This window comes from Oxyura jamaicensis, chromosome 15 (assembly GCF_011077185.1).
Source record: "Oxyura jamaicensis isolate SHBP4307 breed ruddy duck chromosome 15, BPBGC_Ojam_1.0, whole genome shotgun sequence".
Classification (NCBI taxonomy): domain Eukaryota; kingdom Metazoa; phylum Chordata; class Aves; order Anseriformes; family Anatidae; genus Oxyura; species Oxyura jamaicensis.
In genome coordinates this window covers 7,570,252-7,596,551 of record NC_048907.1, presented here as the reverse complement: position 1 = coordinate 7,596,551, position 26,300 = coordinate 7,570,252, and the positions used below count along the sequence as shown (strand labels likewise).

General features: G+C 41.2%; 2 protein-coding genes across 3 annotated transcripts in view; both read left to right on the top strand.

Moving 5' to 3' along the window:
- Positions 1-20,537, top strand: part of GCN1 (GCN1 activator of EIF2AK4) — a 42,579-nt gene extending 22,042 nt beyond the window's left edge. The window contains exons 31-58 of one of the 2 annotated variants that reach the window (XM_035340589.1): positions 165-235; positions 1,049-1,214; positions 2,216-2,410; positions 2,587-2,833; positions 3,489-3,610; positions 3,920-4,034; positions 4,903-5,082; positions 5,424-5,644; positions 6,373-6,441; positions 6,589-6,727; positions 6,833-7,029; positions 7,103-7,245; positions 8,004-8,121; positions 8,262-8,477; positions 8,813-8,977; positions 9,394-9,555; positions 10,002-10,094; positions 10,341-10,484; positions 11,476-11,745; positions 12,045-12,158; positions 12,686-12,916; positions 13,528-13,721; positions 14,416-14,530; positions 15,650-15,746; positions 16,667-16,812; positions 17,455-17,559; positions 18,988-19,206; positions 19,823-20,537. In XM_035340589.1, the coding sequence (XP_035196480.1) occupies positions 165-235; positions 1,049-1,214; positions 2,216-2,410; positions 2,587-2,833; positions 3,489-3,610; positions 3,920-4,034; positions 4,903-5,082; positions 5,424-5,644; positions 6,373-6,441; positions 6,589-6,727; positions 6,833-7,029; positions 7,103-7,245; positions 8,004-8,121; positions 8,262-8,477; positions 8,813-8,977; positions 9,394-9,555; positions 10,002-10,094; positions 10,341-10,484; positions 11,476-11,745; positions 12,045-12,158; positions 12,686-12,916; positions 13,528-13,721; positions 14,416-14,530; positions 15,650-15,746; positions 16,667-16,812; positions 17,455-17,559; positions 18,988-19,206; positions 19,823-19,948 (4,380 nt within the window). In that variant the 3' untranslated portion in view covers positions 19,949-20,537. Of the gene's footprint in view, positions 1-164; positions 236-1,048; positions 1,215-2,215; positions 2,411-2,586; positions 2,834-3,488; positions 3,611-3,919; positions 4,035-4,902; positions 5,083-5,423; positions 5,645-6,372; positions 6,442-6,588; positions 6,728-6,832; positions 7,030-7,102; positions 7,246-8,003; positions 8,122-8,261; positions 8,478-8,812; positions 8,978-9,393; positions 9,556-10,001; positions 10,095-10,340; positions 10,485-11,475; positions 11,746-12,044; positions 12,159-12,685; positions 12,917-13,527; positions 13,722-14,415; positions 14,531-15,649; positions 15,747-16,663; positions 16,813-17,454; positions 17,560-18,987; positions 19,207-19,822 lie in introns of both variants that reach the window. The other variant, XM_035340588.1, reaches the window with a different exon arrangement.
- A 5,533-nt stretch (positions 20,538-26,070) lies between these two features.
- Positions 26,071-26,300, top strand: part of RAB35 (RAB35, member RAS oncogene family) — a 15,116-nt gene continuing 14,886 nt past the window's right edge. The window contains exon 1 of the mRNA XM_035340992.1: positions 26,071-26,235. Coding sequence (XP_035196883.1) covers positions 26,184-26,235 — 52 coding nt within the window. The 5' untranslated portion in view covers positions 26,071-26,183. The remainder of the gene's footprint in view (positions 26,236-26,300) is intronic.

The following is a 26,300-nucleotide window of genomic DNA, read 5'->3' as shown; positions in this document are numbered from 1 at the left end:
TTGGTCCTGAACTAGCACTCTGCTTGTTTTTTATTATGCTTTTCTGCTAGTGGTATCATACCTCTCTGCAGTGTTTTAAAAATGGCATTGCAGGTATGCCTGACAGTGTTCTCTGTGCTTGTGTCCTTGGAAAAGGCATTCTGATGAAATTTCCCTCCTTGCAGAGGCCACCTCCAGTTTTGGATGCTTTGGGACGAGTGATATCTGAATCACCACCTGACCAGTGGGAAGCAAGGTACAGTTATCTTCTCATTTATCTCCTCACTTCTCATGCATCCAAGTAGTGTTCCAGATTTTTATTTATATATCTAGGCAGTGTTTCTACACTTAGATTTCTATAAGGGAATGTTCAAGGACAAAATACACGTAGTTGTATTGACTTGCTGGTTTCATGGTTCCTTCTTGTTAAGAATATTTGTGCCCCTCAAGCAGGCTGGGCATTCCAAATTGAGATGCTCTCACTTCCATCCAAGTACTTGGTGCTATCTTCTCTATGCCCTTCTGTTAAGAACAGGATCTTTCCCTATCAGTCTCTCTGAATCTTGTCCTATCTTACCGGATTCCAACCTCTGTGTGGGCAAGTGATTGTTGCAAGAGAAGCAGGCAGCAGTGCTAGCCTTAATGAACTGAAAGAATTCCAGTTTGCATAATTACTTTTTGTCTACTTGCATGCCCTAGACAGGTCTAATTGGAGACCATCTTGTTTGCTCTCTTAAGCTCATCTGTTTAGTGCTGATGTACGCTGTGGTACAGCTGCTGTATTTCAGCAGTAGATGAAGTGATCCTGATGTCTGTGTGTTGGCCCAAGTATCCGTAATGCTTAATCAGCATAAAAGACATTATTTGGCTGAAGGATTGTTGTCCTTTTGGGAACCTGCAGCATGGGGTTATGTAATGAAATGCACTTAGCTTGGACGCTCTGAAGCCCTCTGATTTCATAGCTCTCTCTCTTAATTTCTTTAATGTACTGTTGATAGCAGATACAATTGAGACTTCAAGCAAATGCTGTCAGAAGTCAGTAAGCTCACTCAGCTCACTGTCTTTACAGGTGTGGCATAGCTTTGGCCCTTAACAAGCTCTCGCAGCATCTGGACAGTTCTCAGGTGAAGCCACTCTTTCAGTTTTTCGTACCGGATGCCCTGAATGATCGCAGTCCTGAAGTCAGGAAGTGCATGTTGGATGCAGCTCTTTCAACACTCAACACTCATGGCAAAGTAAGTCTGCATGCTTCTCTCTCTAGCAGTGGAAACAGGTGGGATGAAAATTTAGATACCGTGTTGGAGCCCATTGATGTACTTATTTTACTTAGATGGAGTTGTTACTTGTAATGGCTGAAACTTTCATATAGTAGGATTTTTTTTGATCAGTGATGTTCTGTTAGTGATTAATGTTGGCTACAACCATGATTCTGTCATTGATATAAAAAAAAAAAGAAATAGCCCGAATTAACTGTAGTTAATGCTATACCACTAGAGTAGCAAAAGTAAAATCATACAGCCAATCTTTTAATTCTGGGAAGGTGATATTTCCCTTTCAGACCTCATGGGAAGCAAAATTTGAAAGCTTTCTGATTGTTGGTTTAATTAAACTTTATAACAACTGAAATTATTCCAAGAACTAAGGATCACGACCTTCCTCACAAAGATGGGAGAGGTTTAGTGGATGTAAATTGCTCATCTCCTGTTTTCCTCATGTGCCAGTCGCCTCTTCTGGACAGTCCTCTATATTCCTGTTAAGCTCAGTGTTTCTGCTCTGTTATCACTCTTGTGTCTTGCAAATGCCTTTATGGCTTCTCTTGACAGGTGATGACAGTCAGAGTATTTCCATTATATTGTCTTCCCTTCTGTTTCTTAGAAAAGCAGTGTGAAGTTTGCTTTACCTTTCTGTTTTTTCTTTGCAAATGGAACAAGCAAAAGAGCAGGCACTCATGTTTAGGCCAGCAGTCTTGCCTGGTAACTTGCACTGCTTCTTGCAGAACATTGTGCTGACAGCTTTGGGGATCTAATTTTTAAGGACTAACTTCTCTCTAGCAGGAAATATTTGTTGCCTGTCAGGATGACACAAGGATTTATGTGATGTGGCATATTAAATGAACTGTAAATACTGTCTGATTGTTCGGTTTGTTGGCTCAGAGAAGAACAAACAAGTCCACTGAGCATAGCAAATCTCATTCTGAGTGGACTCTAGTGGCAAGTTCTGTGGTTTTGTTTTTCAGGACAATGTTAACTCTCTCTTGCCAGTGTTTGAAGAATTCCTGAAAAATGCTCCTAATGATGCCAGCTATGATGCTGTGAGGCAGAGTGTGGTCATTCTGATGGGTTCACTGGCAAAACATCTGGACAAGAGTGACCCTAAAGTGAAACCAATTGTTGGCAAACTGATAGCAGCCTTGTCCACACCATCTCAGCAGGTGGGTGCTTTCTTGGAGGAGTCCCCATGTTCCACACAGAGGCAGGTTAACACTGATGTCAGACAGATGAAAAATGGCTCTGGTGACAGACAGCTCTCATTGTGGGTACAACCTGGGGGAAAATTACTTTAGTGATCAGTATTTAGTGATCTGACAGCTGGTGGATTGTTTTACAGGTTCAGGAGTCAGTGGCAAGCTGTTTACCACCACTGGTGCCTGCAATTAAGGAAGATGCAGGAGGAATGATACAGAAGCTGATGCAGCTGCTTTTAGAATCGGATAAGTATGCTGAGCGCAAAGGTGCAGCTTATGGGCTGGCAGGCCTGGTGAAGGGCCTTGGCATCCTTTCTCTCAAGCAGCAGGAGATGATGACCACGCTGACCGATGCTATTCAGGACAAGAAGAACTTCCGTCGACGTGAAGGTAAGGAACTTTTCCTTCTGAAAGGCTTTTCCTTCTGAATACTTCACCTTTACCTACTACTGCTGTGGTCATATTGAATGATACCTTGCACTTTTCTTTACATTTATTTTACAAAAGTTTGCAGCATAGGAAACGAGGACTGTCTGTCATGAAGCCGCTGACTGTGTACTGTGTCCTAAAACTGGTCTATTTGCATTGTGGTGGGAGAAGGTTATCTGGTCCTAGTCAGTATGTTTGTATCCCTGCCTCCTGATTTCAAAGGCAGGTGTTGCTAGGTGGGCTTCTGCCTCTTGAGGCAGTACGTGCTCTGTTTCAGCTGGTCTAGAGAGGTTTTCAGAGCCTAGTTTTTCCTTGTGATGCTGGATGTTTCCTGTCCTTATTTCTATTTACCAAAGCTAGGAGTCAGGACTGTTACGTGGGTTTAATGTTACCGAGCCTCTTGCTGTCCTTTCTGAGACCACAAATATCCATGGCAGTGCTTGCCACAACTGCAAGAAAGCAAGAGATTTTTTTGAGATTTGAGGGATTTTGGAGGAATTCTACAGATATCTGTCAAATTATATTTCCTCTTTCTGTTCTCTCTAAATGAAGTTATGTTTTCCCCTGACTATCCTTTATGTTTATTTTCTTCTGACTATCCTTTATGTTTATTTAGGGGCTCTGTTTGCCTTTGAGATGCTGTGCAGCATGCTTGGAAAGCTCTTTGAGCCGTACGTGGTTCACGTGCTACCTCACTTGCTGCTTTGTTTTGGAGATGGGAACCAGTATGTGCGAGAGGTAAGAGGCCTCAGATTTCTGACAACATGCAGTTAGGAGAAAACAGAAATGGAATGGATATGAATACTGTTTATAGTTAGGCAGATTGAGAAGGTTACACATGCCTTGAGATGCCACTAATACAACTTGATCTTCTTAATAATTAAAAGCATCTTATTTCAATGGCCATTAAGTGGGAGCTACTTTTGGTTAGCTGCATTGTTGGACTTAGACACAATTTTACTTGAAGGCCTTGTTCCCATTGAGTCGTTGAGTGAAGAGGGAAAAACCATGTTGTGACACCTTGTAAATGTTCTCTTCTCCTTGGAGGCTGCAGATGACTGTGCCAAAGCAGTGATGAGCAACCTGAGTACTCACGGGGTGAAGTTGGTTTTGCCATCTCTTCTTGCAGCACTGGAAGAGGAATCTTGGAGAACCAAAGCTGGTATGGACCAATATCTGACGGACATGACTAAGACTAACTCACAGTTACTTTTGCTGTTGTTCCCCTTGCCTATTCCTGCATCTTTATAGAGGTAAGGATGCAGGAATAAGCAGCTAATAATAAGTACCTAAACAAGTACCTAAATAAGTATCCGTAAGTACCTAAGGGGGGCTACAGGAAAGTTGGGGAGTTGGGGTTGCTCAGCCTGGAGAAGAGAAGGCTCCAGGCAGGCCTTATAGCAGCCTTCTGGTACCTAAAGGGGGCTACAGGAAGGCTGGGGAGGGACTTTTTGTCAGGGAGTGTAGTGACAGGGCAAGGGGTAATGGCTTTACACTAAAAGAACATAGATTTAGGTTAGATATTAGGAAGAAATTCTCTACTGAGAGGGTGGTGAGGCACTGGAAGAGGTTGCCCAGAGAAGCTGTGGATGCCCCATCCCTGGAAGTGTTTGAGGCCAGGTTGTTGGATGGGGCTTTGAGCAATTTGACCTAGTGTGAGGTGTCCCTGCCCGTGGTTGGAGTTAGATAATCTTGAAGGTCCCTTCCAACCCAAATCATTTTATGATACCTGAGGAAATTCTCCTGGAGGATGCAAGGGATGCTTTTTATCCCTCATCTTTCCAGAAGTAGTCCAGAAGCTAGATGATTCCTTTCCCAACCCACCTGTCCTGTCCTTTTTTTTCCTGGTACTAAAGAAAACAAAAATAGTTTTTGTATTTTAAAGTGCATAGAGTGGCTTAATGCATTTCAGCTGTTCTGTGTGTTCTCTGCTCAGATCACTTGTAGATTGGCATTTGAGGTAAATGTTCTCTTCTTAATGACGTGTATTATTTTGCATTTTTCTTTCTTTTTGTGTTCTTCATGCACAGGGTCAGTGGAACTGCTGGGAGCCATGGCATACTGTGCTCCCAAGCAGCTCTCTTCCTGCTTACCCAATATTGTGCCAAAACTTACTGAAGTGCTCACAGACTCTCACGTGAAGGTGCAGAATGCGGGTCAGCAAGCTCTCAGGCAGATTGGGTCTGTCATCAGGAATCCAGAGATCCTTGGTAAGAACTGTCTGCATCTCTAGTGCTGAAAAATGACCATGGTTTATAATAGCAAAGTTTGTTCACTGCATTTAGGATTAAATCTTAACTTCTGAAGAAATGAAGCTAAATCTATAGCAGTATAACATGAAAGCTTCACAACAGCTTTCTGCTTCAGGGCTTTTTGTGAATGCTCCTTTCTGTTTTGTCAGCTAATGTTGTTAGGGTTTTCTCTGTTCCTATGCTTCTGAATGCTTTAAGAGGATGTAAAGCATCTTGTGAGAGAACACCAGCTCACCCTGGCATGTGTTTTTGTTTTATGTACAAATAAGGTATTTTCTCTCCCTTTTAAAAACATTCAGCAATCGCTCCAGTTCTGTTGGATGCTCTCACTGACCCTTCCAGGAAGACTCAGAAGTGTCTGCAGACTCTGCTGGATACCAAATTTGTCCATTTCATTGATGCTCCATCGTTAGCTCTTATTATGCCAATTGTTCAGAGAGCTTTTCAAGATCGTTCCACAGACACGAGGAAAATGGCTGCGCAGATTATTGGGAACATGTACTCCCTGACTGATCAGAAGGTACAGCACTAAAGGAGCTTTCTAACTGTATGCTATATTTACTGTGTAGAAGCTAAGGGAGAAAGCACTGGGGATAATTTATTTGGTTTGGGGATTTTGTTATTAAGGTAAACAATATTAGAATCCAGGCAGCTTTAATTAAATGTATGTAAATGAACAGACAGGGGCTATAAAGGCAGTGAAAATTCTCAGGAGCTTGAGACCGTTAGCTTTGCACTTTCCTCATCTAGGTATTACCGGATTTATCCCTGCAAGAGAAGTCTTTTAATTTTTACCATATATAAAATGCCTTAACAAATAAACAAGCAAAATTACTACCAGTGAAACACAGATCAGTCACTTACAAATGGATCCTGGGTTTGTTTGAAAAGTATTTGTACAACCTCACTGTAGGCTAAAGAACCGTGTTCAATTTTTGTGCTGATAATCTCTATATTTAAGCCTTGTGTAAATGTTAAGAGTGTTGGATTTTCCTTAGATACAAAGCGCTAAGTTATGGCTGAGCATCAAAAAGGTTTTGAGTGGTTTGCACGGAACTGGTGTTCTTTCTTCTACTTAGAGAACAATCCAGCGTGCTCATTTGCAGGGTTTTAAAAGGAACTGATTGAACTCTCAAGATGTTAAGGGTGATTGCTAATAATAAGGGGCTGAACTGCCTGTTACATAAAGATGATTTAAGTTTTTCTCATTTTGAATCTAGTATTTAATATTTGGGCTCTTTGTTTCAGGATCTGGCTCCTTACCTACCCAGTGTGACTCCTGGACTGAAGGCATCTCTGCTGGATCCTGTACCTGAAGTAAGTCTTTTTGTACAAATACTGTTTCAGTGCATTATGTTAAATGTTATCATCATCTTCTGTGGATCTATAATAAGGCTGACACATCTCTGTCTTAGTAACTTTGACAGGGTATCTTACAAATCTATTGTTTCTCTTGTCTGTTAGGTGCGTACAGTGTCTGCAAAAGCCCTGGGAGCCATGGTAAAGGGCATGGGAGAATCATGCTTTGAGGATTTGTTGCCATGGCTGATGGAGACACTGACGTATGAGCAGAGCTCAGTGGACCGATCTGGTGCTGCTCAAGGTGAGGACAGCTGTGTCTGAATACTGAGCTCAGGCTTTCTCCTATTGAATCAGATTAGCTTGTTTCTGGCGTTTATCAGCTCTGTTACTTGCGCTTTTTCTCCAGGTCTGGCTGAAGTTATGGCTGGTTTGGGGGTGGAGAAGCTGGAGAAACTTATGCCAGAGATTGTGGCTACTGCCAGTAAAGTGGATATCGCTCCACACGTGCGGGATGGTTATATCATGATGTTCAACTACCTGCCAATTACCTTTGGAGACAAGTTCATTCCCTACGTTGGCCCCATCATCCCTTGTATCCTTAAGGTATGTAGCAGAGACCTAGAAAAACAACAACAACAACAAAACAGTTTTCACAAACACTTCTCTCTCTGTTCAGGCACTAGCAGATGAGAATGAGTTTGTGAGAGACACTGCCCTGCGTGCTGGCCAGAGAATCATAAGTATGTATGCTGAGACTGCCATCGCGCTTCTCCTGCCACAGCTTGAGGATGGCCTGTTTGATGATTTGTGGAGGATAAGGTAGGGTATAACCGTCTTAACTACAGACTTCCCATGCTTAGAAAACTGGTATGATTAAGACTGTTGCTTTTCAAGCAAATGCAGAGACCTCCTAGGGAGCAAAAGCAAATGTTTCTTTTTGCTTGTTGATTATGATGCCTTATAGCACCGAGCCTGAGAAGCCCTGCCAGCCATGGATCAGGTTTCCTGGTACCTGCAAAACATTCCTACTAGATTATTAATTCTGATAGTGACTCTGAAAAGCACTTCCAAGGTAGCTGATGTGGCAATATTTAGTCGCAAACATATTGTTCCTCATTTTTCAAAGTGCTGAATAAGGTATTGTTCACTTGTGTATGGAAATGTGCAGTGGAGCGCTCACAGCTAATAGCAGTAGCTCAAAAATTAGTTGTACTAAGAGGCTTGTGTCAGCTGAGTGCTGATGGTTGCCTTTATCTGAGGTGAATGTCTTTTGGGTTGGCACAGACACTGGCAATGTCATCTTCCTTTTCAGAATCCACAGAATCCCCTGATACATTGATACAGGCGCTCTCTCGTCCTGTCTGGCTTGGAATTCATTCCTTCCCCTTCTCTCCAGCATGCTTGTTCACAGTCATGTAGGCAGAATGATCTTATTTATCAGCCCATACAGCATTTCAGTGCTGACCTAACTCTTTGCCTTGCATTTTATTCATATCTCTATTTGATATGTTGCTGTATTTGGACAGGGACTGCCTGATTACCCTGTTGGTAACACTTGACTTGCTTTCTGTTGCCAGGTTTAGCTCAGTTCAGCTCCTTGGAGATCTTTTATTCCATATCTCAGGAGTCACTGGAAAAATGACCACAGAAACTGCCTCAGAGGATGACAACTTTGGAACAGCCCAATCAAACAAGGTAAAGCAGTTCCCATCTACTGTGCTTTTTTAAAATGATCTTGGAAAGCCTACTGGAAAGACAAATTGAATAAGTATGTATCTTGTTCTTTTTGGAAGTTTCAGGAGTGGATAATACAATTTTGTGCTCTTTCTTTTCAGGCTATCATTAATGCTCTTGGTGTGGAGAGGAGGAACAGGGTGCTGGCAGGGCTGTACATGGGCCGCTCTGACACCCAGCTGGTAGTGCGTCAAGCCTCCTTACATGTCTGGAAGATTGTAGTCTCAAACACTCCTCGCACACTGCGTGAGATTTTACCAACCCTCTTTGGGCTTCTGCTGAAATTCTTAGCCAGTACTTGCGCAGATAAGCGAACGGTGAGAAACTGAGTAATGTATTTCTGTTACTGCAGACATTATAAACTAATAAACTAATTCATGAAGAACACAGGATCATTTTTTTATGAATCACTCTAAAACTATAATGAATTTAATTGTACTGAGAGTGAGTTATAAGAGTTCTCTCTTTACTGAAGGCAACTGTGATGACAGTAAGACTGTTTTCTGACTACTTGTTATAGCGCTGTTTCCATTGCTACTACTCTGTCTATATGATAAATGGTAGTTTATAGTCAAAAGCTAACTTTTGCTCAAAGTTTAGCTTCTTAAGTTTTATAAAACAAGAAAATAATTCATTATTTTGGGGGGGATAGGTTGCAGCACGGACATTAGGAGACCTTGTCCGGAAGTTAGGAGAGAAGATCCTTCCTGAAATCATTCCTATTCTGGAAGATGGACTGAGGTCAGACAAGAATGATGAAAGACAAGGAGTCTGCATTGGGCTGAGCGAGATAATGAAATCTACCAGCAGAGATGCGGTAAGTTAAATAAGGAAGGTGAAATCTGCCATTTCCTAGGTATTTGTTACAATGCTGGGGTTGCAGTTGAGACACAAAAATACAGTGACAGTATTGGACTTCTTTTACAGACTGGATTCAGGACTTATAATTAATGAGTTGCTATTGAGGCAAATGTACACATTTGCATCTGTTGATATATTTAAACCATTGCACAGTTCTGACTTTTATGAGCTATCATAATAAAAAAAAAAACACATCACAAGGTATCTTTAGAGCACTGAAAATCTTTGATTAATCCTTATTTTCTTTCAGTATATTTCAAGCAAACAGAAACTTAGTTTCCACTGTGCAAATTTCTGTTCTTAGCTATTCTACTGAGATGCACGTGTCCATTTTGCTTTAGATATTCTGTAATTTTATCTCTACGTTTTCAGGTACTGGTTTTCTCCGAGTCCCTAGTTCCTACCGTGAGAAAAGCTCTGTGTGACCCTCTGGAAGAAGTCAGAGAGGCCGCAGCTAAAACATTTGAACAGTTGCACTCAACAATTGGACATCAAGCTCTTGAGGACATCCTGCCATTTTTGTTGAAGCAGCTGGTAAGTATTACTCAACATTAGTCAACAACTTAATGATGTTGTGGGACAAGTTTTGAATGACTAGCTTAAAGGAGAGGGAAGCTTGCATTGGCAGACCCTTCCAGGGAGTGGCATCTCTACATTGTCTCGTCCTAGTCATGCTAGCCATCAGCAGGGCAAGTCTTGTGGCTAATGCACAAGCCTAAGAATTTCTGCATCTGGCTCTGCTAGGGAATTGCCATTGTCACCTCTATAAATTGGCCACCATGCCTGATATGTCACATCAGAAAAATGTGATGCAAGAGCTTGTTTAGGTTTTAGCTATATAATAGAAGAGCATTTTTAGATAGAAGGACCTGTGTAAGTACTGATCGTATGATCACGTGGTGAATTGTCACTTGAAACAGGGTTTAGCTTGGTGTGTCACAAATCATGTCTCAGGTTTGTAATGTTCTCTCTCCCTGTAGGATAATGAAGAGACATCTGACTTTGCTGTGGACGGTCTTAAACAAGTTATGGCTGTCAAGAGCCGTGTGGTGTTGCCTTATTTGGTGCCAAAGGTACAACTGGAAACAAATTTTAAACTTCAGAGCTATGTTTTTATTCTATTTTCTGCCAGATTTCTTTGGACTGATGACAAAGTATTTTTAAATTTTCTTCCGATTTTATGCTCAAAACATTGTCACTGCGGTTGTGACGCACTCATACTTAAAACTTTCTCCTGTTACAGATTACTTAAAATTCATTCCTTCTGAAGCAATTTCTTGCTTGTCTCATTTTTTATTTTTGTTTTGTTTTGTTTTTAGCTGACTACTCCCCCTGTGAACACCCGTGTGCTAGCTTTCCTCTCATCAGTAGCAGGGGATGCTCTGACAAGGCACTTGAGTGTCATCCTGCCTGCTATGATGTCTGCACTGAAAGAGAAGCTGGGGACTAGTGAAGAGCAACTGGCAAGTAGCACGGTTCAGTTCTCTGTTATGACTGGTTGCCTGAAGATAGTGCTTTGGGTTTACTTCTCAGCACAGAATCTGTGTTGTCTAGATTCACAGATTGCATATTCCATCCACTAGCTTCTTCAGGCTGAGTTTTCTTGCCTGGTGGCATATTGAGAGTTGAAAAACATATGCTTTCCAAATCCATTTGTATCTGTATGAAAGTCTCTTTGGCCTGCGACAAGATGCAATTCTCAGTTTACTTATTCTTGGAGAACTGCCAGAGTGTCTAGTTAACTTTATTTATTATTGGTATAGAAGACTGAGAGATTAAAGGGCTGGAAGGAGAAAATCTCCTATTTTGCACGCAGCACTCCTTCTTAACTGCTTTCAGAAACATCTGTTATTTGGACTCCAGAGAACATCCTGGAGCTGTGACTGAATATAGACATGTACACAAGTTGGTGAATTGGGAATGTTGGTGATAAAGTCTTCTTTTCTGTCTGCTGTAGGTGCCCTTTCACTCAGCTTCTAGACGTCCTTGTAATTAGTGTTATGATGCAAAGCCTCAACCTACTTACATCAAAAAAAAAAGTTATCTGACAAGACCCATGGTGTCTGGGGGTAAATAAGACCAGGCAGACTGAGCTACGCTAATTTTTGGAAGTTAGCCCTTCTGCAGCTGCAGAGCTATCTGTGCAACAGTTCAGGTCACTTGTTAAATTTTGAGAGTTGATTATATACCTGTCTTTGCTCCAGGACTGGCGACCCATTTATAGCTTTTTTTAACCCTAAAATTTGTCACTAAGTATAAGGACTGAAATATGAGTGGGAAATTGGTTCTGAATTGAGCCTTTAATGGCAATGTGACCAGTTATTCCATAAGAAAAGATCAGCAAGTGGGATATATTGTCGTATTTATGTAAGAGATAATGCTCGGGCAAACCTGGTGCTAAATCTGGCTTTATTCTATTTGAGAGTTAATGTAAAGTTAATTTGGACTCTTTAGGAGATGGCAAACTGCCAGTCTGTAATATTGTCCGTGGAAGATGATGTTGGACAGAGAATTATAACTGAAGATTTGCTAGAAGCTACCCGCAGCCCTGAGCTGGGAATGAGACAAGCAGCAGCTGTCATTCTGAATATCTACTGCTCCAAGACAAAAGCAGACTACACTGGGCATCTCAAGAACCTGGTTTCAGGCTTGATACGACTATTTAATGATACCAATCCTGTAGTTCTGAATGAAAGCTGGGATGCACTTAATTCCATCACCAAGGTAAGACGCAGCTTAAAAAGGTTACGGTGGTAATGGTTGGCAAGGAGGAAGAAGGGATAGAGCTGCTAAAATACTGCCTGAATTGAACCTTTTGTTTTGACTGTAAACGCCATTTACGTTTGCAAATGCAGCAAAGATTTGAGACCTAACAGCTGAGCTTGACATCAGCATTGCGAGTGAAGGAGCAAGCCTTTGGAAGAGGCAGGAAACAGCTGCCTTCTCTTGACAGACCTGAGAATTCAGAAAGAAAAGCTGGTTGTGATGTTACCTCATCTTTGTCTTACCCCTTTCTCCTGCAGAAATTAGATGCTGGGAACCAGCTTGCCCTCATTGAGGACTTACACAGGGACATCCGGGTTGTAGGGAACGAGGCCAAAGGAGAGCATGTGCCAGGATTCTGCATTCCTAAGAAGGTAAAGGATCAGAATGAGCATGTGATGCAAAGGTGGAGTCATCACAGCCATCATATCCCACCTTTTAGGGGGGTTGATTGATATGATGTTACAGCTATTAGAAATACTGAAAAAAATCCAAATCCACATGTTGGAAACTTTTTGTAGGCTACCCCTGCTCTTGAATTACCTTGCAGGCAACTCCTTTTGTAACAAGTTCTTTGACAATTCTGTTATGCATGTAAGTCATGATTGCTGGCTGCTTCTTGTGGAGGTGTAATGCTGGACTTGTGTGCCAAATTTCTCTGGTTTAAAAATTCCCTCATCCACCAGCACTTTCCTCATAGCAACTGGCTTAGCAAGGCGTAGATGCATGAAATCAAGCTGAATAAAAGTAGCTCTGTAAATGTGGAAGCAGGCAGCTGAAGGTCAACAGGAAACTGAGAGAGACTCTCCAAGCTTGTTCATCTGGTGTATAACAGAAGCAAAAATAAGGTGTATGTTTTGCATCATAGCTTCTGAGCTTTCTTATCTAATTGTCATGACAGGGAGTGACTTCTATACTCCTGGTGCTGCGGGAAGGTGTTCTAACTGGCAATCCAGAGCAAAAGGAGGAAGCAGCAAAGGCCTTAGGGCTAGTTATTAAGCTGACTTCTGCCGAAGCTCTTAAACCATCTGTGGTAAGCATTACTGGACCACTCATTCGCATCTTGGGAGATCGGTTCAGCTGGAATGTCAAGGTGGCTCTGCTTGAAACATTAAGCCTTCTTTTAGCCAAGGTAAGATTTAAAGTAATTGACTGGTTTGTGAACGTATACCATGATAACATTCCTAAAATCTACTTCTCTTAATTTAAATGTAGCTAGGATATCTGCTTGTGTAGATCTGATATTTAGGAATGGCACTGGAACTGGCCTATCAAAAAAAAGCCCCCAAATTTTGAATCACTGGGCCTCTTGGAAATATTGCTAAATGCTGGTCCCACTTTCACGTGATTAAAAAGTACCATGTAATTAATTTTTCTCCTGCATTCTTCCCATTTTGTGAAATGTTAAGTTCAAAGATGACAATCTCATGCATTTGAACTGAGCTAAGCTTTTATTTAGTGCTCTGTACAGAAAAGAGCATTCATGGTTGTGTAGAAATCCTTTAACATTTCCCCTGTATTTTAGTCTATGGAAAATAAGATTAGATTTGAAATGAATAAACATTTCATGGTAAAGCATTGTTTGTGTTCTTCCTGTTTTAGTGGCATGGTAGATCTCAGTAAGGGCTATTTGCTGCTGTGATAACTGACTGCTCTAGAAGTCGTGCTGTTTACAGGCCTCAATTTCTAGCCACTGTTTCAGACTTGTCTGCATGACTTTTCCTTCTTTCATCTCTGGTATAGGTTGAGATTGCCCTGAAACCATTTTTGCCTCAGCTGCAAACAACCTTCACCAAAGCTCTGCAGGACTCTAACCGTGCTGTTCGGCTCAAAGCTGCCGATGCTCTTGGCAAACTCATTGTTATCCACGTAAAAGTGGATCCTCTCTTTACCGAGCTATTGAACGGAATTCGTTCCAGTGATGACTCTGCCATCAGGTAAGATGGAGGTGGTTCCTCCGACTTCGCTGCCTATTACGGATAAGGGAGGGCTAGAATGGCTGAACTACTGTAGCTGTTTGAGTAGAATTTCTTCCCTCCTTTAGTTCTGAGAGTAAGATCTACTTACTGTTAATCAAGAGTTGTAAAACCAAGGACATGGATGATAGGGACTTTCTGGGTCAAAAGCTAAGCCCTGATATATTACATCAGGGAGGTGTTACTTGGCATCTGCTCAGTTCTTCTCCCATCTGAATCACAGAATGTTAGGGATTGAAAGGGACCTTGAAAGATCATCTAGTCCAATCCCCCTGCTGGAGAAGGAACTCTGCAAGCCCCCCAGCAACCATTGCAACCCACGTTCAGATCCAAGACTGCATCAGTTGCCAGTTTGACCTAAAGTAATGCAGTTATTCTTGTATCCTAAGTAACCCCTAACAAAATAATTTCCTGATTTATTTCTTTAAAATCTTTGAATAGTCAGAAGATATTTATGTTGTAAGAGACAGACACGAGCATGGAAATATTCTCTAGCATGGAGTTCTTATCAGTGGAGGGAACATCAGTCTCCTAAACTGCAAGGCATGTTAATCTAATCGCTGCGTGAGAAATTCTTACAGCTGTCCAGAGATTCGTTTATTCTTTAGGGTGAGGGAAGAGGCAATCTCTGACTGTACGTTGTTATCACTTCTAGGGACACGATGCTGCAAGCTCTGCGGTTTGTGACACGAGGAGCTGGTGCAAAAGTAGATGCTACAATTAGGAAGAATATCAGCACGGTGCTTCTGGGGATGCTGGGACATGATGAGGTATTGCTGCAGACAGCTGCAAAGGATCCCTGTTATGGACAGTCTTATTTTTAAACTTGCCGTCTGAACTTTCTAACAAAATCATTTTCTAAAATACCTTCTGGGGAAAGAAACTTACATAAAGAAGCATTTTAGTTGGGCATTGCTCACTAAACTGAATGGGGTCTGTACAATCTTGTTGGAGCCGTGTACAGTTAACTGAGAGCCAGGTGCAAGAACTGGAGATCTCTAGCCAGTTACTTTTAACTCTGAAAACCTGTGAGTTTAATGTTTCCTTAGCAACCGTCTATGTGGGTTTGACCTGTAGTTCCTCACCGATGTGCTTGAGAAAGATCTGAAGTCAGGATTTGCTTTTTATCTCAGAGAAAACCTGCAGTACCTTCACTGCATGCACATGCATGTGTCTGTAGGCTCTGAGGTGGGGGTTGTCATTTACTGTGAGGAATTTCTTTGCTAATGACAGATTTCTCTCCAATAACTAAGAAACGCTAAGTTTAACACAGGGTTTTCTGTATATGACAGCAGCAGTATCATGTGTGAGATTAAAATAAATAATCTTAGTAATTTTTTTTGTTTTAGTGCAGACATACAACTGTTGTCATGTCAACATGTTGTCAATAAAAACAGAAAATATCCCACTGGATTTGATGTTTGAGGGTGGAGAACAGCAGTGATATTATAGTTGCATAAGTCAGCCAAACCTACAAAAGTCTGAAAGCTTTAAATTCAAAGTAGTATGAGTTTATTACAGAGATAAGCTTATCTAGAGATGGCTAGAAGTAATGCTTATTTTCTAGACTATGAATGAAAATGTGTTAACATATCTTTTGAAACACTTCCATCTTTATGACTTTATAATTTAACAAGTCAGAATTTATCTGAGACCTCTAATTCTTCAATCTTTGCTGGCTTTTATTTGACTGTGGAAGAGGCTTTAAATTCCATTCCCTACAACAAACCTCATGAAGTGACACACAGGAGTGAAAAGGTGCCTACTAGTATGTTTTCCCCCTTCTCTTTTTATTTCATATCATCTTCTGTCACTTGCTCTTCTTGCTACTGATGTGTGATGTGCATTGAGCCCCACCAGCATTACTCTTTCCCTCCTTGCCTCATTAGGATGCCACCCGCATGGCCTCAGCTGGCTGCTTGGCAGAACTGTGTGCATTTCTGTCGGAAGAGGAGCTCGGTACTGTTCTCCAGCAACACTTACTGGGTAGGTGAAGTTACCGTGACCAGAACTGAACCTGAAAAGCCTGGGAAGGTACCTTCTTAGCCAGTGGTTGGGGAAAACTTTTGTGACTAGTGATTTAGGTTGCTCCTCTGTCTATGAAACTTGAATCTTTAGATTTCCTTGTACTTTTCTTGCTTGTGGCTGTTCATGTGTGCACTCTGGTACACGGCTGAGGACAGGATAATGGCTGTAATTCAGGTTTACCTGTATTTTTTCTGGATTTGTTTTCAGGTGAGTTGATGAAAGTCCCAGCATGGCCAAGTAATTGCTTAGTGCTGACGCACAGAGGATGGGAGGTGACAGGATGCTGAGGAAGGGTGGAGGGAGGGCTGTCCCACCTTAGTTGATGACACTGTGATCTTAGATTGGCGTATGCTTATTGTAGACCAAATCTGGTGGCATCAGATGCTTCTGGAAAATTAACCTTTCAGTTAGACAAATGCATGAATTTTGTAGGAAACTGTAGGTTGGGAGTGCTGTGGTATTGTGTGGAGTTAAAAAAAAAAAGAAAAAAGGAATCTGTTACCTGGTTTCAAATGACAGATTACTTATACAATTTTATTAGTGTCAAAGCTTATGTAATTCCAAAGACAAGTTGCTTCATGCACTAAGTGATGTGGGCCTGACTACATGTGACTTAGAAGACTATCAGAAATGGCCAGATTCAACAATGCAGAGTCATTTCTTTGTGTCAGGTTTCCATATCTGCCCAGAGGGTGTTCCTGACTGATAGTGGTGGTGTGTTTTAGCACAGTTTATCGCTCTTTGGGAGGAGTGGAGAAAGGAAGATGCTGCTTTAGATGCTGTTAATTTTATGTAAGAGAGTTGACAAACTGACAAATATTTTCTCAGATGTAGCCTTTTTAGAGGTAGTTTTTTGTTTTTTTTCTCATTTCTAGCAGATGTCTCTGGAATTGACTGGATGGTGAGACATGGACGAAGCCTGGCTCTCTCAGTGGCTGTAAACGTTGCTCCTTACAGGCTGTGTTCCCCCAAATACTATAACAGTGTTCAGGAGATGATCCTCAGCAATGCCACTGCTGACAGGGTAAGCACTACCTGAGGGTGGGCAAGTTCTGTTCGGGTGCTTGTGGGAGTAGTTTTAAAAGGTGCACAAGTCCACTGTAATACAAAAAAAAAAAGGAACAAAATATTCCCTAGTGCAGTCTGAATGCTCTCCCTTGACTAGATGCAGTTTTATAGCGAAATGACATGACTGTTCTGATTCTTTGAGTTCTGGTCTCTGTGGAGATGAAGATTAAATAACCTTCAGCTGTGGAGCAAGTTTCACTGGGAGTAAATTACACTTCTGCTGTCCCATTATAGTTCTCATTCACAGGCCAGGTTTACAAGAAGTGCAAATATTTCAATTTAGGAGGAAGATTTTAAAAACAGGGTTGCACGAATAACTTAGCATTGAGAACTTGTGGGCCATGTGGGGTCTGCCACCACATTCCATGTGGCTCACAGCCATGTCATGATTTTTATCATACTTATCCAATAACATTACATTGTTTTCATGAGTTGTATGCTACCATTGTTTTAAAGATCTGCTTAGCCTTCTGCAAAAGCTTACCAGTCTGTGAGCCTGCAACTAGTTCAGACTGTACAGAGTCTGTAACTATGGGCCTCGTTATAAAGGCTGTTGAACTCTGCTGTAATAACACCAATTTCTGTTTGTATGTTGAAGATACCCATTGCAGTTAGTGGCATCAGAGGGATGGGCTTTCTTATGAAGTACCACATGGAAGAAGGAGGGAACCTGCCTCCAAAACTTTCCAACCTCTTTATTAAGGTAAGACCGTTCATGCTACCTGGTATTGTTCTTCTGTGATCTTAACTAGTGTCATGTGATCTTTTTTTCTGTATAAAATATCTGTATTGTAACATAGCATAGGAGCTGAAACCTCAGCTGCCTTGTTTTGGGAAGCTCTTAAATCCCTTGATGCTTGGAAATCTAGATAAGTCTTTTTTTGTAGCAAAGCACAGACAGAATAACTTTACTAGCCTACGTTGCAGCTGCGAACACAATACCACCATCTCTGTTGTAATTTGGAAGTTTGACTTTTGTTCTGTGTTCATCGTGAATTATTTTTTTTTCCTTTGCAATAACAAACAGCTGGTAGAGACAGAGAAAACTGTAGCGGGGGAGTTGTGAGTTTGTTTTTGAGGGTTGCAAACGGATTTTGTTAGAAAGGTACCAGATACCACCTCCTTTCCTCCCCTGGTTTTGCTGCGGTACTTTTCAATATATTTTTTTTTTCTTTTGGAGGGGAGTAGCTCCTAGAGCCTGGAAGAAAAGCAAATATTGAAGTTAATGCTTTTTTCAATTCATATATATTTAAATAATCTACCTCAGGATTCCTTTCTCTGTTGTTCTGGTTTATTTTTTTTTCCCATGAATGTAGAAAGAATCTGATTTTGAATGTTAGACCCTCAGGATGTTTTGTAATGTCTTAGAGAAGGTAAGGGAAGATAGAGTGAGAAGTAGTGCTGGAGCAGGTGAGCTTTATTTTGTCTGTTATCTTTATTGTAAATAAATATGTTACATTTTCAGGTTTTACATTTCAGTCTATCAAACATGCAAGTTGACATGGACACTATCATTCTTCAAAGCAATCTTTTTGTTTGAAATTCTACATCCATACGTTAATTTATATCATAGAATGATGTTAAAATATAAAATAAGTATCACAGTTGTCACAATATCTTTATCACAGTATTAATTGTTGACATTTAGATGTTAGCTTTCATGTTCTAATGTGTTGAGATTAAATCAAAAGTAAGCATCTCTCAATTTTTTATTTTAAAATGAAATATCCTATTGAAATGCACCTTAAGCGCTAGTCAGAGATTGACTGGGCTGTCGCTGCTAATCGAGTGTATTTTACAGAGGTCCTAACACTGTCAGCTTTTGCTGCATTCAGTGGTCATTGTCATTTCCTGAGACTGCTGAAAGAGAAGCATGTGACCCTGCCAACAACCACATTTTTAGAAGCTTTCTTTTGAAAAAGTATTTTGTTTTCAAGGTTTAATTTTCTCTTACTGTTATACATAAGTTTAGTAAAACTTGTTTATAACTAACATGTTTCTCTCTTGTGTATCTGTGACTGCTTGTTTTTCTTGTTGTAGCTTAAGATACTTGAATTAGAAAAAAGGTAAACGTGCTTTAAATGCATGTCCTTGGTATATCTGAATTTAAGACCATCATTGTCTCCTTCAGTGTCTCCAGAACTCATCCAGTGATATAAAGTTAGTTGCAGAGAAGATGATCTGGTGGGCAAATAAAAACCATCTTCCCGCACTGGATCCTCAAACAATAAAACCAATTCTCAAAGCACTTCTGGACAACACAAAGGACAAAAACACCAGTGTAAGAGCCTACAGTGACCAAGCCATTGTTAACCTTCTGAAGATGAGAGCGGGTGAACAAGTACTTGAGGTATGAGACAGAAGAAAACGTAAGCACCACTGGCAGGCTGTGTCACATGGCTCTGCCTTTGGTTAAGTGTTGGGTCTGGAGTCTCGGAAGGTGCTGGCAGTCTCTTAGGGAATAGATGGAGAGGGATGTTCCTATTTGCATTTAAGCTTTCATCACTGTTCACTGCTAAGCTTTGAAGAAATATGCAAATTATCTGATACTGTACAATCATACCGTGCAGTATTGCAAAGATCAAGGTATTTAATGAACCCTTAATGTTTACAACAGTAGACTTGCTTTCAAAATGCCTGAAGCCTTACAGTGCTGTACTTACCTCAGCTAGAACTGGTAGTTTATTGCTGTTGTCACCTGTATAATCCTATTGCAGCATTAGTGGTGCTAGAGAGAGTATTTTTATGATGGATGGAATACCCCTTTGTTACATCTATATCCAGACCTCTTTTAAAAGTCCTACCTGGTTTTGGATAGTTCTTGTGTTTGGAATCATAAAACCAGATGAAGGCTTTGGGCATATTTGAAAAATTGTAGACAAATACACCTTGTGAGGCACTGAAATTTGTTATTTTGAATGGTGTATCCTAAGGAATTGGTAACTGGTGTTGTCTTCCTTCCACAGTCAGTTTCCAAGATTCTGGATGCTGCCAGCTTGGAGCTTCTCAGCGAAAGCTGCAGGCGATCTCTTAAGAAGCTGGCTGGCCAGGCTGACTCTGACGAACAGATAGATGACACTATACTGACGTGATAATAAAGCTCGAAAAGACAAGAAAACACTGAACCAACCGCTGCATCAGCATTTCAACTCAAAACACCTATTTTAAATGTTTTCATTTTTGAAAATGTTAATTCTGATGGGATTTCATGAAAAGGACTCCCAGAGAGTATTTTAGTATCGAATATACCAGAATAGCCTTAATTAGACCCACATTAGCTGAAAATTGAAAATTTGGTGCCCTTTTTGAAACAGATAATGCGCAAGAAACAGATATACTAATCAATACTGGTAAATTATGGCCAATTGTGAGGTGTGGCTAGAGCACATCAGGCTTAAACTCTGGTGATACCTATTTCTTTTCCAGGGTCTCTGCAAAAACTCCAGTATTTGAAGTACTGTTGGTCTTTTCCAGAGACCCTGTGAAGCTGGAATAGAACTCAGTGAAAGTTCAATCGTATTGTTTTTGTGTACTGCTAACTTGCTGCTTGTGACGGTTCTGAAGACTGAAAATCCCTGTAAAACACAGTATTTAAAACAGCCTTAGAAATCACAGATACAAAAGGGGAATTAAATGCAGTCTGTTTAAAGAAGGAACATTTAATAAAGGCTTTGACTTTGATCCTTCTGGTGTAAACTTTTTAGAAATACATTTGTCAACAAACTAATACTGTGATTTACTTTTTTGGACCTGCTTTTTCTAGGGCATACGGTTTGTAGAGTGGGTAGTGCTGCAATCTATAAAAACCCTTTTGCAAAACTGAGGAGGCTAGGGTTTAAAACCAAGCCAGAAGTGACATTTAATGAAATTTGTAATTACTCCTGTTCATTTCCAAAGTATTTTTGACTACATCCAGCTTTTTGTTATTTGACTTGTGAAAAGTCCTCTATTTTTGTCTTCAAAGGCTTTGAAAGATACTTGGCACTTCCAACACACAGATTTTTTTGTCAATGAGTTGTACTGCCCCAAGAAAGCAGTGTTTTATTTTACCTGGCCACCTATGCACTTGTGTGGTTTCTTTTTTTTAAAAAAAATTGACAGGCACTTTTAATGCCACTTGATGTAAATAGTGAAAAATTATGTTGCAAAATGCCAATTTTTAGAGGGAAAATTTGTTTTGCATTCTATGTAAAGTAGTAGTTAAGCAAGCTGTAGCTATTTAATGAACCTACAGAGCAGATGGCTGCACCTCAGAAGCTAGAGCATTAAGATCTGTAGTTTCAAAGGAGGGGATTCAACTCTGGATGTCTCAAACAAACCACGATGATGGGAGAATACAATACTACACATCATAAAATTTGAGAGCATAAAATGTAACCACAAGGGATCACACACTCCACTAGAACTGATTGCTGTGGCAGTAGCAGCAAACAAACCATTTAATCTTCAGCACGCTAATTCCTCAAATAGCAAGATACAGTCTTGAGTAGGTATTTGGGAGTGCTATGCTTTGTCCTGGTCAAAAGCCTGTCAAAAAGCTCCTGATGTTCTGTCAGCTCCCAACCCTGTGGTACAGGCTCCTGGCAAACGAGTGATTTGCTGTAGAAGCCAGGCAGAACTATTGGAAGTGACTTGGGAAAGTCAGCTGCTTTACCACTCATCTAAAATAGGCTCAGCTCCAACTGAACCATTGCTAATTGATTTCCATATAATTGTTCTACAGCATCATATGGTGGTGATTCTGTAACTCGTCTATGCCATCTATTTCATTAGAAGCACTTTCAGACTGTCAGAGCTTACTTCATGTCTACCAAAACCTTCTTGCTGCTACTTGAGTCCATTACTGCCTGGCCCATTCCCGCAGGCATTGAGAACAGTTAATTTGTGCAACAGCCACATCATCCCTGCAGTGTTCTCATTCCTGGATGAAACAAGGTTGGATCTCAGGTTTCCTCGTAGATCATATTTTCTGAACCTATCCCGTTGCCCTTCATATTTGTTCCATTCTGACTCGTAGTTGTCTCGTGTCCACTGCTGGACCAAGTCTTCTAGTGGGGAATATTACTTTGCAAGTCCTACATAAGACACAGCTGTATCCCAACATGAGGTTTGTCTCCTTTTTATTTTATGTCAACAAGTCTGCTGTTAAAAGCATGTACAGTTTGTGATCAGCTATGAATCCAGGCTTCAAAATTGCTCTTTAGCTATTTATGTCCAACATTGTATTTATGCAGTTGATTATATCTACAAAATTCCACTTGTTTCCAGTTGGTCTTACTGAACTTCCAGACTACTTATTTCATAACGTTTATCTGCATTTTGAAGGTGGTTTTGAATTCTGCAAAATACTTGCAAAGCTGTTCTGCTTTCTGTTGTCTAAAGATTAAAAAAACGTATTTTCTATCCCTTCATCCAGATAATTAATGAAAGTAATAAGCAGAACCAGTCATGGGATAATTCACTGTAGGAAGCTACTTGCCTGCATGCTGTTTGACAGTGAGCTATGAGTAACTATACTGAGTAGAAAACTTCCAAGTATTGGTGGATATCCCTTGGAGTAGCTCAATGTAGTTTATATGTCATTGCTTATAAAACTGTCATGAGCAATCTAAAGACTACTCCACCTAAACATTACGGTAGTTTTAGGCATCACAAGCATTATATATTGCTCCTCTCTCACATCCAACTCCTATATTTTAGGTGGGAATAGTTTTAGTATACTTCTGAGAATTAACTGGTCAGTAATACCACAGTGTATCTTTCTTCCTCCTCCAAAGAAAAATACTGTACTTACTGATTTCCAGGTTCCTAAATCTCAGTGCTTGTCTACAAGATCTTAAAGATGAGTGGTAATAGACTAGTACATCTGTGTTTTCTTTTTTAAAATTTACTTTCCTTTAAATCTTAAACTCCATTTTTGCAATTAACTGATAATAATCAGAGTGAAAACTCAACTAAAAATGCTCTTAAGGATGTGGCAGTCTCAGCGTATTGTGATTAATTTCACCTCTAATGAATGATCCGTGGTTTGGGATAACAGGAACAGCAGTTAAACCATGTAATGCAAAAACTATTGTGCACTGAAGCAGATTTAAACAGACTTTTATACTATTCAAGATCTACCAGATAGGTGACAAACAGCACAGTGTTTGTACTGAAATTGCTTATTTCACTGATGTAGACAGGAAAGAGGAAAAAATTGCAGGTTTTTCTAAAGAACAGCAGTTTGAGTGCTCAGTCACAGACAGCTTGGCTTACCTCTTTTCTCTAGGATTCTAACTGATGCTCCACTTAAATGTGTAAAGGAAAATTACAGTTAATAGAAGGCTTTTTTATTAACTTACTAATTTTAGCCAATTGCAATCTTGTTGTTGAATTAAGGGTATTTTGAAGGTTTGTATTTTAACCTTGTATAATGTGAAGTGGAAAAACTCATTCATCTTTCCAAATAGCAGCTACGTCTACACTCAGTTTAGTTGTTTCTGCGAGGGAGGAGTGAAAGGTAGGAGCTCACTTGCACTTAGTGAGAATATGCTGATTTTTCAATTACAGCAAACCACTGAATTTGGATTTTGATAGCTACTTTTCACTAAACTATTTATGCGCTCCAGTATAATACATCAGAGAGAAAATACCCATAATTTTTGCCACAACATGAGATCTGATAAATTGATTGTGCCAACTTGGAGACTAAGGAATTAATTTTTTTCTCATTTCAAATGTCTTGAAAATACCAGTTGTCAGTATAAGATAATTTTTTCCTACAACTGACTGTAATAACATCTTTGAACTGTCAAGCAGCTGTCTCTGAGTGACAGCTGAACTGTGTGTATTTCAAGAAGATCACAAAATAATCTGAGCTATATTTAAACTTACAAGGTGTTAAAAATTTCAGTGGAAAGAGATAAATGTGAATATATATATATATTTATTTTTGAGTCACACAGTTGTGTATGGTTCATTTTATTTGGCAATGTGACCTCATCTTACACGTTTCACATGAGGTTTCATGAGCTTAAAAATAAAGGTAATGGGAGCACTGTAATTTTGGGGTTGAGCTCATGGTTTGTATGATGCATTCAAGGGATCTCCCTGCAGTGGTGCAGCCCCCTCGGCCACCCTGGCACTTGGGGCACACGTTGGGTTATATGACGGGCTGCCCAAGTGCTGTACTGCAGCGGATGAAACACAGGGGTGCTGCTTTAGCACTGGGCTAGGTTTGGGCTAGCTGCAGACCCTTTTCCAGCAGGGTTTCTGTGAGCATGGGCCTGCAAAATGGCACTCCCTCATGTCTGGTAGTGCTCCAGCCTCTTTCCTGCTCCTCAGTTAGCTACATCTTACATCTGAGAATCACAGCGAATGAGCTAAAGAGCGTGGAGTTTAAATGCATGAACTGCAGAGATCGTGGCGTAGGAATGTGAGATGGAGGTCATCCAAGTGGATTTTTGGACGAGAAGACTGTGATAGGCGTGAGCTTTCGAAGGATAGGACATATTTTGGAGGTTAAGATTAGGGAAGGTTTGTAACTAAACACACAGGCATTAGTTGTGATTTTGATCAGAAGTATTTAAAAGGTGCAATTTTATGTGCTAAAAAAAATCTTCACATGCTATTTTAGCCATTCTGAGTTGGTTTGATTCCAGATATTTCTAATGAGTTCTATAAGAATAACAAAATTGTAACAATGGAACCAGACCACGGTATCCTAAGTAGAAGAAATAGGAAATAAGGAATAGGAAATAAATAAGAAATAGGAAATAACTCTAGAATTGGTTAGAGATAATTGCCTTAAAAATATTCTTATTTCTCCTAAACAATCTTATTCGGTAAACCTAAACAAAATAATCTGCAACTTCTGAGTCAATGTTAAGGGAGAAAGCAATACCATTACCAAATGCCTGTCATTTTCTAAGACATTCACAGCTTGAAGTGTAATTTTGGCTGGAAGGCACCTCCGGGGATCAGCAAGTCCAGCCCTTGTACTCAAAGCACAGAAAGCCAGGGCAGGTTGCTCAGGGCAGTGTGCAGGCAGGCTGGGCTCCATCACCTCTCAGGGCAACCTGTGCTGGTGCCTGAACACCCTCCAAACTCACTGACATGGTCTGCAGTGGTGCTGTTTCACCGATTTCTATCTTTCACTTGTGCTTTGGTGCTACCAAAAAGATCCTTAACGTAGGTGCATCCTAAGTATCTTTAGAACAACTATTTATATTGTAGCTAGCAAACCCATTGTGGATTGACATATTCAGGTTAATTGTCCTTGATTTCTGTGCCATCCTCACTTTGCCTATCTGTAGGCTCAGCTGCTGGTAGAGGTCTGTGCTCTTCAGAGCCAAGGCGGCTCTTCCCACTTGAAAGACTAAGCGTGGTGATGAGATACTTCTGTCAATGAACTGTAAGCTTGTGTTAAAAATAATGAAAAGCCACTACAAACCTCGGTTTAATTAAATAATGTCAGTATTTTGGTTTGAATCTGTGCTAAACAAAAATTAGTGGTGACATAATTACTTTGAAGATAGATGCAATGACTAGCACGTTGCCTTTGTTATTTTTAAGCCTTGAAAAATGTGAAAAAAAAATAAGTCCTGAATAAATGAGTTTTTTAAACCAAAACACTGCATTGTCAAGGAGTTCGAATGCCAACAAGAACAGATGTTTTTGGTAGGAAAGGATCCAACGAGAAGAACAGCGCTGTTCCTGTGCTGTATCTCCTTGCACGGTGTGTGCAGCCAGTGCCTGTGTGATGGCAGCAAGAACTGAGCGATGCACAAAATCCCTCTGGACATGGGAAATTCCTTTGGAAAAGGGAAATCCCTCTGGAGGTGGGACAGCGGTGGAAGTGGGACACCTCTGGAAATGGGACACCTCTCTAGAAAAAGGAGATCCCTGTGGATGTGGGACACCTCTGGAACACCCTTTAGTGCACTCTGAAACGGCGGTGTGAGGTGATGCAGGCACAGCCGCACTGTGTCAGAGCCCCTTCGGACCCTAAAACCAGCCAGCACTCCTGGCCAGCCCCCGACACCCACCCGCCCGTCCCCTCCCCTCAGCGGGCAGCACCCACCCGCCATCATGGCGGCTGCCCGAGGGGAGCGGCGGGAGCGGGGCAAGGACCCCTCCCACCCGGCACCGGGCGCGCTGTGCGCATGCTCCGTGTGCGCTTCTCCCCCCCCGAACCCTCCCCGCCCCGGCGGCGCGGCGCATGCGCAGCAGCGCGGCTGTCAGTTCCGGCCGCAGGTCGGGAAGTGGGCCCGGGGCCGCCACCGCCCCCCCCCTCAGCACCGGTTCCCCTCCCCCCCCCCCGCCTCCCGCCCGCCGCCCCCGGCCATGGCCCGGGACTACGACCACCTCTTCAAGCTGCTCATCATCGGCGACAGCGGTGAGGGCTCGGCCGGGCCCGCGCCCGGGGTTGGGCCGCCCCTTGGGGCCTGGCGGGGGGGCGCG